This window comes from Phodopus roborovskii, unplaced genomic scaffold, assembly GCF_943737965.1.
Source record: "Phodopus roborovskii unplaced genomic scaffold, PHOROB, whole genome shotgun sequence".
NCBI lineage: Eukaryota > Metazoa > Chordata > Mammalia > Rodentia > Cricetidae > Phodopus > Phodopus roborovskii.
The window spans coordinates 16602868-16617892 of NW_026125391.1; the positions used below are offsets into that span (position 1 = coordinate 16602868).

The window sequence follows — 15025 nt, forward strand, 5'->3', positions numbered from 1 at the left end:
TTTAGGGTTACAGTTAGGGTTAGGGTTGGGGATATAGTTAGGGTTAATTTACACTTAGGGTTATGATTAGGGTTAGGTTCACTGTTTAGGGTTATAGTTAATATTAGGTGAAAGGGTTATGGTTATGGTTAGTGTTAGGGTTAGGGTTGGGTATATAGTTATGGTTGGGGTAGAATTAGGGTTAGATTAGGGTTAGGGTTAGAATTAGGGTTAGGGTTAGAATTTGAGTTATGTATATCCAAATATATCTACATGTTAAATGAATACACTGAGAAGAGCAGGTCCCCTAAATGTTAGGGAGATGATCAAATTTTAACTGGAGGACTTGTTTTCTTCCATCAGGTGTGGGGGAGATGCAGCTTCCAGGTATAAGAGGCAACAGTTGATTCTAATGGCAGAACAAGACAAAAGTGAGAAAGTAAATTGAAAATCATTCCTACAGGTACCATTTGGGTTAAAAATGTTAAAATAACAAGAACAATGGCTAAAAAAATATGTACAGTGGAACAATGGCAAAACTTACCAATTTAAAAATTATGTTTTCCAACCTAGATGCCCCTCAACTGAAGAATGAATAAAGACGATGTGGTACATTTACACAATGGAATACTACTCAGCGGGGGGGGGGGGGGGGGGGAACAAAACAATAGAATCTTGACATTTGCAGGCAAATAGCTGGAACTTGAAGAAACCATTCTAAATGAGGTAACCCAGTCACAAAAAAACAAACATGGTATGTACTCACTCATATATGGATTTTAGATATAGAGCAAAGGATCACCAGCCTACAATTCATACCACCAGAGAAGCTAGGAAGCAAGGAGGATTCTAAGAGAGTCATATAAGGTCCCCAACAGAAGGGGAAAGGGACAAGATCTCCTAAGCATAGTGGGAGCTGGGGGGGGGGCAGTGAGTGAAAAGGGAATTAGGAGAAATAGAAGGGGAGAAGAGGAGGGGAGAGGAGAACATGAGGGACCAGGAAGATTGAGTCTGGGGACGAATACACAAGAGCAAGAAAAGGGATACCATAACAGAGGGAGCCATTATAGATTTGAAGAGAGAGCTGACACTAGGACAACCCCAACTAACAATCTGAGCAATAGTGGGGAGGCTGCCTTAAATGCCCTTCCCTGATAATGAGATTGATGGCTGCCTTATATGCCATCCTAGAGCCTTCAACCAGTAGCTGATGGAAGCAGAAGCAGACACCCATGGCTAAACACTGAGCTGAACTCCTGGTGTCCACTTGCAGAGAGGGAGGAGTGATGAGCAAAGGGGTCAAGACCAGGCTGCAGAGACCCACAGAAACTGCTGACTTGAATTGGGAGGGAGCTCATGGACCCCAGAATGATAGCTGGGAAACCAGCATTGGACCAACCCAGACCCCCTGAATATGAGTCTCAGTTGGAAGGACTGTGTAATCTATGGGACCTCTGACAGTGGAACCAAGATGTGTCCCTTGTGCACAAAAGGACTTTGGGAACACATTCCCCATGGAGGGATACTCCCTTAATCTAGAGACAGGAGGGAGGGCCTAGGCCCTGCTCCAAATGACGTGGCAAATTTAGATGGTTTCTTCTGGAAGTCCTCACCCTCCTGTGGAGTGGGTGGGGAATGGGATGGGAGGGGGGTTGGAGGGCATTGGAGGATGGGAAGGAGAGGAAGCTGGGATTGATATGTAAAATAAGAGAAAATAATAAAATAAAATTAAAATCATTCTTCCTCCCTTTTCCAAAAATTGAGCTCATCTGATACCTGAGTGGAAAATTTGGTCCTGTGAGCAATTTCAGGGTTCTCATGGCCATACCATTGCTTACTTCAGTATGGTACTTCTGAGTGTGCAGTCATTGTTTAAAAGGTTTTCACCAGCTATTCCACAAGAATCCCTGGAGACACCATCCTGCCTGCCTTGTGTTTTTAAAAATGAGGCCTTTTCCTCTATCTGGACACTGGGTCTTAAGAAAGTTGTTTATCATGCAGAGACAGACCAATTGTCTTGTCTCGGTAAACATTTTAATACCTGAAGCCAATCCACAGGAGTGAAAAAACCCTTGTGTAACCTATCCCCCTTTGTCCTTCAATCCCCTTTCTTTTAAATATAATTATAACAGAATGGCAACAATTCATCAGGGAAAGGAAGACAATGTATAATTACCCTTTAAGAGTTATGTTTATTAGGAGAAAGGGCCTTTGGACCAAGACTGGACCTCGAGGTTGGGGGGAGACATTAGACACTATTGGTACAATGTGTGTGCAATGCAAGTACAATGGGTGGGGGGTGGGGCCTTCAAGGAAAGTAAGGCTTCTCTATAAAAACCTGGAAAGGACTTCATGAAGAAAATAGTGGTGCCAAGATGGTCGAGTGGTCCAAGGTTCCAAACTTAAGAGTAAGGATATGAGAGACATCGAGAAAAAGAGTTGGGTTCCAAGAAAGGGTGTACAGAGCTACCGGCAGACAAAATCCCCAGGGCATCCCTAGAACAAAGGGTTATCGGGGTTTTCGATGCTTTTAGGGGGCAATGGGATGTTCTAGAATATTAGTTTAAGATGTGTTACATCCTCAAGGCAGTGGTAGCTCCTGCCTTTAATCCCAGTACTGGGGAGGCAGAGGCAGTCAGATCTCTTTGAGTTTGAGACCAGCTAGTTCCAGGATAGCCTCCAAAGCCACAGAGAAAGCCTGTCTTGAAAAACAAAAAACAAACAAACAAAAAAGATGTGTTACATTCATTTATGCCGTAGAATATTGTTTAATGTTGCAAAGATGTGATACTTTCTTTTATGTTGCATTTGTTTAACTCTATAAAGCTCTGTTAACTTTGCCTGTCTTCAACACCCGATTGGTCTAATAAACAGCTGAATGACCAATAGCTAGGTGGGAGAGAAATAGGCGGGGCTGGTAGGCAGAGAAAATAAATAGAAGAGGGGGTTAGGAGAGGAGGATTCCAGAGGGCGCCAAACAGCCAGCCATGGAGTAAGGAGGAAGGAAAGGTATATAACATCGAGAAAGGTAAACGCTTAGAGGCAAAGGATAATTTAAGAAAAGCTGGGTAGAAACAAGCCAAGCTAAGGCTGGGCATTTGTAAATAAGTCTCCATGCGATTATTTGAGAGCGGGGTAGTGGACCCCTAAAGAGTAAAATAAAAACCTACAGTGGGAAGTTTTACTTCACATGATTCAGTTCAACATAGTATACATGACAGAGCAGGAGCCAGGTACAGTTTAGAACCATAAATTATAGACTATAAAAAATACAACCTGAAACAGCTTCTTAACTCTGTCCCAGGGAGAGCTGCAGGTGGAGATATGGCCCGATCTCTTCAGGGAATCTGAACTCATGTAAGAGTGACCACTATTTTAAAGTGTTGGCCTGTGTTCTAGCATTTGTATTCTTTAAAGTTCTCTTGGGGGAGAGCTTGGTCTTTTATGGGGATTCTCTCCACTAGGATCATAGAGAATATGTAATAAAACTCAAGGCTCTTCCACACAGTAAAATCTCAAAATCTCCAAACTCTTTTTTTTTTTTTTTTTTTTTTGAGACAGGGAAACAGGATCTCAATATGTAGGTCAGGCTAGCTTTGAACTTTCATCAGTCTTCCTGCCTACAGAATGCTGGATGCTGGCATTACAGGTGTGTATGACCATGACCAGCCAGTCCAATCTGTCCATCCTTCCATTCTCTATCCCTTACCTCTCTCCTGCCTTTCTTTTGGCCTAAGTAGCTTGAACTTCCTATGTAGCCAAGACAAAGAGCGTGGACCTTGAATTTTGACCCTCTTGTCTCTGTCTCCCAAGTTCTGGATTTACAGGTACCTGAGGCTCTATTTATACAGTGCTGGGGATTCAAACCCAGGGCTTCTCACATGTTGGGCAAGCATTCTGTTGATGTAGCGGTGTGCCCAGCTCAAATTCCTTGAGCTCAGGCCCTTGTCTTCCCCTCCTCCCCGCTTTGCTCTCTTGGAATCTGCTTGGGCTGGGCAAGGTCTCACAGTGGGTACAATATGCGTCCCACCATGTGTGGACAGAGAACACAGTTTATCAAGGAAGCCCACCAACACCAAAAATGCTGTTGGTAAATCTTGGTAAATGAAATTGCCTAACACCTATTGCACTTCTGCTTCTCAGTCTTTGGTTGACAGTGGGCCTTTGGAAACTCTTTTGTAACAGTGGATTTCAGCCTGTGGGTTGCTGCCACGTTGGGGTTGAATGACTCTTTCACAGGGGTTGTCTAAGACCATCAAAAAACACAGATATTTATATTATGGTTCATAACAGTAGCAAAATTAAAATTATGAAGTACCAATGAAAATAATCTTATGGTTGGGGGTCATCATAACATGAAGAACTGTATTAAAGGGTTGAAACATTAGGAAGATTCCTGTAAAGTTTCTGGTTGGTATTGGTGAGACACACTTGAAGGCAAGACCGGTACTTCTATGGGCTTAAAGAGTGAGCTGCCCTCCAATACTTTTAAAGCTAGTACAAGGATACTGCAAAACTCAACTGGGAGACTTAGACATGGGGTTTGCATGTATGTATGTATGTATGTATGTATGTATGTATGTATGCATGCATGCATGCCACATATTTACCTGGTATATGTGGAGGTCAGAGGAGGGCATCAGAGCCCCTGGAAACAGAGTTACAGAAGGTTATGAGCCATCATGTGGGTACTGGGAACTAAACTAGTGTCCTCTGTAAGAGCAACAAGTATTTTTAACCACTGAGCAATATCTTCAGCCCCAAGTCCTAATCTATGTGTTGTTTAAGTAAGGGCTGGTCTTGACTTGAGAGCAATTAACAGTGAAAAGTAAAATGATCTGTGCAATAAAAATTGTATAGGTGGAATTGAACAGATAAATGACTAAAAATTAGCTCAAAGATGGTAGATTAATAAAATACAAAATGTATCAATTGTCAGCAACTGAGAAATTGAAAATTACCTTGTGGGTTTATTAATAGATAACATTCATCTATTTAGTTTATTTCAGTGATGTGTAATAAGGTCCCTTTATGTTACATATTATGTATTTTTGGTGCTGATGAGGAGAAAGAAATTTAAGACAAACCTACTATCATGAAGTTTGTTTTAACTTTGAAGATTTCTGCAGGAAATGTTTCTCATGAGACTCTGCCATCTTGTTCCTTCATACTGGTCCATTTTAAGAGAGATAGTTCTTAATTGCTAGGCAAATGCTCTGTCACTGGCAAATGCTCCATCGCTGAACTATGCCCCAGACTCTTTTGATCTGACAATGTTTGTCCTAGGCTTCTGGGTAAAGCCTAAAAATGGCAGTCTTGGCTGCCTACATGGGCAAAAGATTATCCTTTAGAGCAGTCAGTGGTTCTCGACCTTCCCAATGCTGTGAGCCTTTAATACAGTTCCTCATGTTGTGGTGACCCCTACCCACAAAAGTATTTTCATTGCTACTTTATAACTGTAATTCTAATACTGTTGTGAATTGTAATGCAAAAACTGTATTTTCTAGTGGTCTTAGGCAACCCTTGTGAAAGGGTTGGTCAACCTCTGAAGGGGTGGCAACTCACAGGTTGAGAAACATTGATCTAGAGGCTACTGAAAGTGGTGGGATTCCAACCCAGTGATGGCAAAATTCAATCCAGTTGCAAGCAGGGTTCTCTTATTAGGTTTTAGGTACACCATCTGGAAGGTTGTACGTTCAGTCAAGGTAACAGAAAGGATGCAATATCTGATTCAAGTGCAGGGTGGGCACAATACCATTTACCTACAATCCCAGCTACTTGGGAGGCTGAGGCAGGAGGGTCATGTGACCCCACAAATTGGAGACTAAATTGGGAAACATAATGGCAACCCCGCCTGTAGAAATGTATGGTTAGAATACGATTTTTCAGCGAGGTGGGTATTTTACCATTATATGTTTTAATACAGCAATCACCAATGTTTCCTGAGGTAAATACAACTAAATCAGAACAATAGCAACAAAAGTGTTAGTGTTCCCCTTGCTTCACTTTGAAAAGTATGAGAAGGGGGAATGGGGAACATTTCTAGATCACTTCAAGTTGTGAACCGAGGTACCTGCTGACGTCTTCTGCTTCTTCCGTCAATGCGGGCTTTTCTCTTCATGTGATCCTCTTGAAAAGAATCGAAATAGGCACTGTCCAGCAGTTGGGCACAGGTCAGTCTGTCATCTGGGTTCATCTTTAGACACCCCTTTGGAGAGGGAGAAAAGAAAAATAGATGTAAGAGATGGGCGTACTTGGCTCCTGAGCATCCAAAACTCTAATGAACAAGTGACCAAATGGCTTAAGAAGGGATGTGTCAGGCTGGATGTAGGTGGTGTGATGCTTGCCCAGTGCACATGCAGCTCTGGGTTTGATCTTAGAACTCAGAAGGCAAGAAAATCAAGAGTTCAAGGTCATCCTTGACTACATGAGTTCAAGGTTAGCCTGTGCCTGTGCCACATGAACCTCTGTCAAAAAAAAAAAAAAAATCCAAGAAATTAAATAAATAAACCATCAAATTATTGAGTCCTTGTTTGTTTTAACTTTTTTCTTTTTTTGAGAGAGAGTATCATGTAGCTCAAATTGTCCTTGAACTTGAAATAAAACCAAAGATCACCTTAAATCCCTGATCACCCTGCCTTCATTTTCCAAGTACTGGGATTACAGGCATGTGCTGCCATACCTAAGTCCTTGGAACTCCTTCATAGCTAGACATGCTCTTGGAACTAAGACTTTCCTGTGTGAGTGCATGCATGTATGTCTATGTGTCCAGGTATGGTTCTGCATGGGTACATGTGTGTTTGTGTGCATATGTGCATGCATGTATGCGTATTGTGCATGTGTGTATGTGTGCTCATGCATGTGTGGAGGCATGTGTGTGTGTAGATAAACCTGCTCATGTGTATCTGTGGAGGCCTGAGGTTGATGGTGGGAGCCGTCCTGGATCATTCTCCACCTTATTCATTAAGCTGGTCAGTACAGTACTCTAGCTAACCAGATTGCTACAGAATGCCCCTTCTCTACTTTTGAGAGCTATGATTACAGGTGGGCCGCCATGCCACTGGCGATGGGGATCCAAACTCAGGTCCTCACATTTGCACAGTAAATGCTTCATTCACAGAGACACCTCCCTAACCCGCCACTCAGGCTTTTGAGAGACTGTGTGTGTGTATATCTTTTGAGAGACTGGGAGAGCCACACATGGATCAGGGGTTGTCTCTAATCAGTGACATCTCTTTTTGCCATGAGTGGAAGCAGTTTGTCCAGTCCAGAAGCATCAGTGTCACCAGGAACTCGTTAGAAATTCAAGTTCCAGCTGGGTGTCGTTGGTGGCTCATGCCTTTAATCCCAGCACTCTGGAGGAGGCAAGTGGATCTCTGTGAGTTCTAGGCCAGCCTGGTTTACAGAGAAAATTCCAGGACAGGCTCCAAAGCTACAGAGAAATCCTGTCTCAAACTCCTGAGAGGGGGGGGGGAGGGAGGGAGGGAGAGAGAGGGAGAGAGAGGGAATGAGAGAGAGAGAGAGAGAGAGAGAGAGAGAGAGAGAGAGAGAGAGATTCAAGTTCCAGGTCCAAGGGCACATGGGTGGTTTGAGGCCAGGCTGGGCTACATGGTTCAAAGGGTAAAGGTGCTTGCTGCCAAGACTGACAGGGGTCTATCTCCGGAACCCACACAGCGGAAGGACCAACTTCCTATTGTCCTGTGACCTCCACATGCATGTTATGGCGTGTGTGTACAGATACACACACAGTAAAGAACAGATAAACGACCAAAAATTACATCAAAGATGGAAGACTAAGCAAACAGAAAATGTTTCAACCATCAGCTTCTGGTAAATTGAAAATTACCATGTGGGTTTCTTAATAACATTCGTCTATTTGGTTTCATTTAATGATATATAGTAAGTGCCTTTTATATGTTAGATACTGGTTTTGGTGCCATTGAAGAAGAAATAAAAGGAACCATGAACATGGAGCAATGGTCATATTATACCCACAAGAGGAGAAAGCGGTGACTCAGCAGGGCCCAGCTCACTCTTTCTACTCTTACACAACCCAGTATGCCCTGCCCAGGGAAAGGTGCCACTCACTGTGGGCAGGTTTTACCATCTCAATTAATTTAATCAAGGCAACCCTACCCCCTCTCCACAGACATGCCCACAGGCCAACCTAATCTAGAAAATGCCTCACTGAGTCTTCTTGCCAGGTGACTCTAGGCTACACCACGTTGGCACTTAAAGCTAATCATCACACTTTCAAACTCAGCACACTTTCGTCTTGAATTCATTCGCATTCTTATGTGGGGTTTTCAGTCTATGGAAATGGAGGCCATTAAATGAGTTGTTTACTAAAGAAGCATTTTCAGAGTCTAAGGAGAGGCTGCCATCCTGAGATGCTTTGGAGCTTCAGACGAGAACAATGTCTTGCTTGATTAATTTTTTTTTTCTCCAAGACAGGGTTTCTCTGTGTAGCCCTGGCTGTCCTGGAACTTGCTCTGTAGACCAGGCTGGCCTCAAACTTGGAGATAAGCCTGCCTCTGCCTCCCAAGTGCTGGGATTAAAGGCATACACCACCACCCCTGGGCAATTGGTTACTCTATTGAGTACTGATACTGATTTGATGGAGATAGGGCTCTTGAGTCATCATCTCCCCAAATAACAATTTCTATACAACTGGATGAGTCCTTAGACTTCCTCTCAGCCAGCTCCAAACCTGGTAAAAGGTCTGAAGTCAGGATTTGGGAAACAAACTACAAAGTCCAAGGTGGGAGTTCCTTTCATTCTAAAAAATAATTTAAAAGTTGTTTGTGTGTGAGAGGGATGTGTGTGTGGGGGGGGGGCACACATGTCATAGAACATGTCAGGGTGGGGGTGGGTACAGAGGATAACCGTGAAGTTAGTGCTCTCCATCTTTAAAAGGGTTTCAGGAATTGTGCCCAGGTCATCAGGCATAGGCATGAGCACTTTTATCACCTCCCTCCCCCTCTTTCCATTTTAAATTACTGTTCCCTACTTTGGCACTATGTTCCAAATAGCCTCCCTCGCCTCTGTGCTAAATGACCAGGTTCAATAATTATAGTTAATTCCCACATACCTTCATGAAACTTAAAGCCACAGGCTGAACATTTGAGAATTTTTCTTCTAGAGTCTCCTGGAAAACAGAATTTCAGTGTCACATAACCACAAAGTAATGAATATGCATGTGTGAATGTGTGTATGTATGTATGTATTACGTATTTCATAGTCTTGGGGAGCTAGGTTTATAGCCTTGTGCACGCTAGGCAAACGTTCTACACTGAGTCATCTCCCCACCCACAGTGTGTATTTGGCAAAACATTTGGGTGACCCTTTTGAGGTTTTTTTAAGTACGTTTTTACATACGTTGGTAGTATAGTATAAAACCAGAGTTACGGTCTTAATTTGGCAATGACTTACTCTTGGTGCTAGTAATCCTGAGAGGGAAGGGAACAGGGACGGTTCAAGTATGAAATACACCCACCCGAGATCCTGTCACCGTGCTTGGCTGTCAGAGCCTGGTGCTTGGCTGTCAGAGCCTGGCATATTAATGAGGGTGCTCTGAGCATTCTTGCAAATATACTGACTTACATACAGAAAAAAACAACAGCAGCCAATGGAAGGTGAAACATCACAGAATAGCAGGGAGGGAAGGAGATGGAGAAACTGCAGAGTTAATAGTAACGTTCTCCTTTTCAAACTGGACAGCAGACAGACGAATTTGTCATATCTTCTTTACATTAGACACATTAGACACATTACATAATTCTTGTGTGACTTTTTTCTTTTTCAGTTTTGTGTGTGTATGTATGTATGTTGTGGGATGAATGTGCAGTGTGTGTGTGTGTGTGTGTGTGTGTGTGTGTGTGTGTGTGTGTGTGTGTGTGTGTGTACACGGAGGCAAAGGTTGATGTCAAGAATTCTCCTCTATTGAGGGAGGGTCTCTCAAACCCAGAGCTCTTCAATGTGGCTAGTCTTTCTAGCCAGCTGTCTTAGGAATTACTTTCTGAGGTCTCTGCTTTCTGAGATCAGAACCATAGATGGGTAAACACAACCAGCCACTCTTTATCGGGATTTGGCAGCCTCTAAACTCTCTTCCTCACACTCAAGAGAGACAAATGCCTTAACTGCCAAGCCATCTCCCCAGCCCTCTTTTTTAACTTTTATATTTGTAAGTCAACCTTTAGCCTTGACCACAAACATCAAGGTGTTATGTCAGACACTGAACACGATTTAAACTAAATGTATGTGAATTGTGGAAGAGATAGGTCAGGCAAACTGATATTTTCCTTCATAATCTTTTTAATTATTATTCATAATCTTTTAATTATTATTATTTTGGTATGTATACACATGGGGGTAGCTACAAATGTGTGCCAATGTACATAATCACATAAGTGTGTGAGGAGGACCAGAGGACTGCACTGAGTATCCTTCTCTATCATATTACTTACTTCCTTGACTTAGGGTCTATCATTGAACCTGGAGCTGTTTTTAAGCTGGGCTGGCAGTTAGCAAGCCCCAGAGTCCCTTTCCCACTGCTGGCTATGGGTATGCACAGTAAGGGTGCCTAGTTCTCCCATGCTTGTATAGCAAGTACTCTTAGCCTCTGAGCATCTCTCTGTCACTGGTGTGTGTGTGTGTGTGTGTGTGTGTGTGTGTGTGTGTGTGTGTGTGTGTGTTTCACTATATATAGCTCCAGCTGCCTTGTTCCAGAATTTATTGTATAGCTTAGGCTGGAATCAAAATTGTGTTAATAGACCTGAGTGTTGAGATTATAGCCATGCTATCATGCCTGGATTTTTATAAATAGTTTTGGAGTCAGGGCCTCCAAACGGCTCTTGCACTCAAGTGACCCGGCATCTTGAATAGCTGGGAATTCTGTTGCGCCCCGCTGTGTGTGGCTCATACATTTTAAAGGGACTTCAAACTTGCATCAGTGTCTCATATGGAAAACAGCAGCCAAAAGCACACTTGGGAAACACCCATGTCTTTACAGACACATTACAAACAAGTCATTCAGCACAGAGCCTTTTACCATGTCTTCTGGTTCAGGTATGCTGATGCCACGGAAAAACTGGTTACTCTTAAAGATAGACTGATGTCTTGGGATGAGTTTCCCTGTAAAACACAAACCATGAAGCTCCTGATAACTCAGGTTAGAAAGTCATAAAGCATATTATATAAAAAAAAAAAAACTTCCTAAGATGAAGGTATTAAGGGGACACTGCCTAGTGTTTCTTCTAGACGTGGGCAGTTGAGCCTGTGCAAAGGCAAGGACCACTCTCCACATTTCCTCTTCGCCAAACAGCCTCCCTGTAACACTAAGTGAGAGGGTGCTGCAGGATTCTTCACACTCATGGTCTCACCTCCTTTCCTAACAATCTTTCCACAGAATTCATAGCTTCCTTCCCTCCCTCCTTCCCTTTCTCCCTTCTTTTCTCCCTTCATCCCCTTTCCCTCCCCCCCCTTTCTTTTTTTCTTTCTTTGAGACAGGAGCTTGTCTATTCCAGGCTGGCCTTGAACTCTTGGTATTCCTGCCTCTGCTTCCCAAATCCTAGGATCACAAGCATGGGCTATCATGCCTGGTCCATGCAGTACTGGAGTTCAAACCTAGGGATGTATACATGCTTGACAAGCACTCTATCACTGGGCTACATACCCAGCCCGAGAATTGCCAGTTTTCATTTCTGTGAGGAAAGTCAGATCTGTCTACAGAGTTGGGGAACCTAGCAATCAGACACATACATAGAAGGTGTGACCCACAGTGATGCTCTGCACCACACCTCCATGTTGCCTGGGAGAATGAGCTAGTGAGAAGCCACCTTGTCCAGCAAGCAAAAATCCAGAGCAGTTCTGGGAAAGAGTCTGTGTGTTCATCCTGTGGAGAGAGCAGTTAATAGCTTTGCATCCAGCTCCTGGAGTGGATCTGTAGTCTACCTGGGTTAGATATCCTTCCAATTATGGGAGGACGACTACAACTTCTGACTGTCAGGGATGACACAGTGGTCAATGCTCAAGAGACAAGCTCTCAAGTGGGCTGGTGGAAAGCTCAGTGGCAGAAGGCTTGCTTAGCATACATGAGAGGCAATGGGTCCCATCTCCAGCACATCTCTCTCTCCTCTCTCTCTCTCTCATTCCTATTCTGTACCTTACCAGGTATATGCCTTCAGGCTAACTATGGAGGCTTTTAAAACCTCAGTTTCAATTATAAAATAGGCACAATTAAAAGTGATGTAACTTGGGGCTGGAGTGATGACTTGGTAGTTAAGAGCACTTGCTACCCTTTTAGAGAACTCAAGTCCAGGTCCCAGCAGCCACAGTGGTCAGCTTCACAACCCTCTGTAACTCCAGTTCCAGGGATATCTCACATTCTCTTCTGTCTGTGGGCATCTATACATGTGTGAACACCCCCCTACACACCACACAGAGAGAGAGAGAGAGAGAGAGAGAGAGAGAGAGAGAGAGAGAGAGAGAGAAATAAAAATAAAAACAACCCTTGTTGTTGATTTTTGTTTTTTGAGATAAGGCTTCTCTACATAGCCCTATCTGGCCTGGAACTCACTCTGTAGACCAGGCTAACCTCTAACACACAGAGGTCCACCTGCCTCTGCCTCCTGAATTCTGAGATTAAAGGCATGAGTCACTACACTTGGCCAAAATAAAAGGAATCTTTAAATAAAGATATAAATTCATACCACGAAGTGGTGGCACACACTTTTAATCCCTGTACTGGGGAGGCAGAGGCGGGCAGATCTCTGTGCGTTCAAGGCCAGCATGGTCTACAGAGTGAGTTCCAAGGTAGCCAGGGCTACATACTGAGACCCTGTCTTGAAAACAGACAAAACAAAAACAACAAAAGACTCCAATAAAATAAAACAAAACAACCCTCCCATCAAAGATATGAATTCCTTAACATGTTGTTTAAAGTTATTTTATTATTTATATTTTACTTATGTAGAATACTATATAAGCAGCCAAGGGAGAGAAGTAATTAAATAGTCCTGACCAGCTGCAACACTCATAACCAGGACAATGACCAGCAAAGCAGGATATGCACACAGGTACAATAATGGTACCCACATGTTGGTGGCAACCAACAGTGGTCAGATTGGACTTGAAGTCTTGCCTGTTTCTGGAAACATAACCAGCTTCCCTGGCCTAGTGAGGTTATGGGATTTAGAAAAGAATGTACTACAGCCACTTTTCTGACAAGCAACTCATTCTAAATCTTGCACTTATACCCGTAGATAAGTGCAGCTGCAACCCCTTACCTAAGAAGCCTCTCTTTACAACAATTATAGACCATCACAGACAACAATGGTTAGACACAATGCAGAAATCCATGGGGAGCCCACCACAATGGAAGCATCCACACCACGGCTCCCACATCTACAGTTCAGGGAACATCAAGGAGAGGGATGGAAAGATTGTAAGAGCCAGAAGACCAGGGACAGTTTCTCCTAGAAATGAGTGTGTAAACAGGACTGGAACAAACAATAGCAATATCAGCAGACATACTAATGTGGAATGGGGAGTTTTCACGAGGTCATACTGCTAATGAAGAATTACAGGCAACTAATGACTCCTGGGAGGAGGAGAAATAGCTTCCTCAGGGATGAGTTCCCTTACTGGTGACAGACTAGTCAGTCACAAAACTATACACACATGAATAATAAAAATGGACTCAGTAGGTTTTATATATATGTACACACATATAAATACACACACAATAAATATATATACACATATATTTATACATATATATATATCAATAGTAAATAAAAAGAGGTTATCTACTTCAGAGTGGGAAAGCATGGGAAGGGTTGGAGGGAGGATAGCTGGGAGAGGCTGGAGGGAGAAAAGGGGAAATGTGATTTAATATTACTTCAATTAAAAACGTTAAGAAAATAATGATAAAAATTAATTTGGAAAAGGAGTTACTTTATTTTACTTATATATATGTCTGGGGGTATGGGTGGGGGGTAGGGGTTGTATTATGAGTACAGGGCCAGAGGTGTTCAGATCATAAATGTTTTTTCTTAAAACTGAGAATTTATAACTTTTAAGGTATTATACAGATGAATTACGCTAATATCACTTTAAATATTGGCTGCTACTTAGATCAGGCAATAATACCAGACTTATTGGATTTTCTTGGCAAGGTCTGTGCAGACTCATTGCTGGCACTGTGTGTTCAGACAGGATTGGGCTTCGCCTACAACCGAGAGACCAGAGATCTTCCCCCCCCCCCCCCAGAGCCTTAGAGACGCAATGGACTTCTTGATTTCGTTATATTATCTATCATATGGGTGTCATAACAAACATGTGGACCACAAAAGGCAATTCATACCCAGTGTCCTGATGATCAAATAAAGTTGGTCCACATCTGATTTTCCTGGCCAGAGTGGCTGACCTGTCAGGAGCTCTGCAAAAACACAGCCGACAGCCCACACATCCACAGAGGAACCATACTTCGTGTCTCCCACGAGAAGTTCAGGGGCTCGGTACCACCTGGTGGCAACATAGTCTGTGTAGGCATCTCCTGGAACTGAGAGGGAGAGCATCGGGCAGATAAGATGACTTAATCATCTCCTGGCCTCAGTGTCTCTGACCCATACTCCCTGGAGCAGCTGGGACAGCAGTTCAGTCAGATGGCTTCTGTAGCTCTCAGCCAGGATCTTGCTCACACTGAATAGTAAGTTGCACACTGAACCAGGGTCCCAGTGAATACTGAGTGTTCCCTAACTGGAAAACATGGGGGAATCATGCCAGACAGATGTGAGAATTCCTGTCCTGTCACCCAAGCCAGATTTCACCTGTTTCTGTTTCTCATCAGCACAGAGCCTGTTGTTAACTAAACTGTATCCTCCAAACAAAACACAATACAACAACAAAAACCAAAACAACAACCCTTCCCCCCCACCCCACCCCCACCAAAAAAAAAAAAAAAAACCATAGATTTGAAGTCCCAGTTTCTAATATCTGTGAATTTGAGCTTGTTTGAATATAGGGACTTTTCATATATTGTTGA

General features: G+C 43.1%; 1 protein-coding gene across 2 annotated transcripts in view; it reads right to left on the reverse strand.

The window, feature by feature from the left end:
* Positions 1 to 204: 204 nt before the first annotated feature.
* The window catches only part of Cdkl4 (cyclin dependent kinase like 4), a 31305-nt gene continuing 16484 nt past the window's right edge, over positions 205 to 15025 (reverse strand). Inside the window, exons 6-10 of one of the 2 annotated variants that reach the window (XM_051175146.1) lie at positions 14345 to 14542; positions 11030 to 11112; positions 9071 to 9127; positions 6053 to 6187; positions 205 to 388 (exon numbers count right to left, since the gene is read on the reverse strand). In XM_051175146.1, coding sequence (XP_051031103.1) covers positions 287 to 388; positions 6053 to 6187; positions 9071 to 9127; positions 11030 to 11112; positions 14345 to 14542 — 575 coding nt within the window. In that variant the 3' untranslated portion in view covers positions 205 to 286. The remainder of the gene's footprint in view (positions 389 to 6052; positions 6188 to 9070; positions 9128 to 11029; positions 11113 to 14344; positions 14543 to 15025) is intronic. The other variant, XM_051175145.1, reaches the window with a different exon arrangement.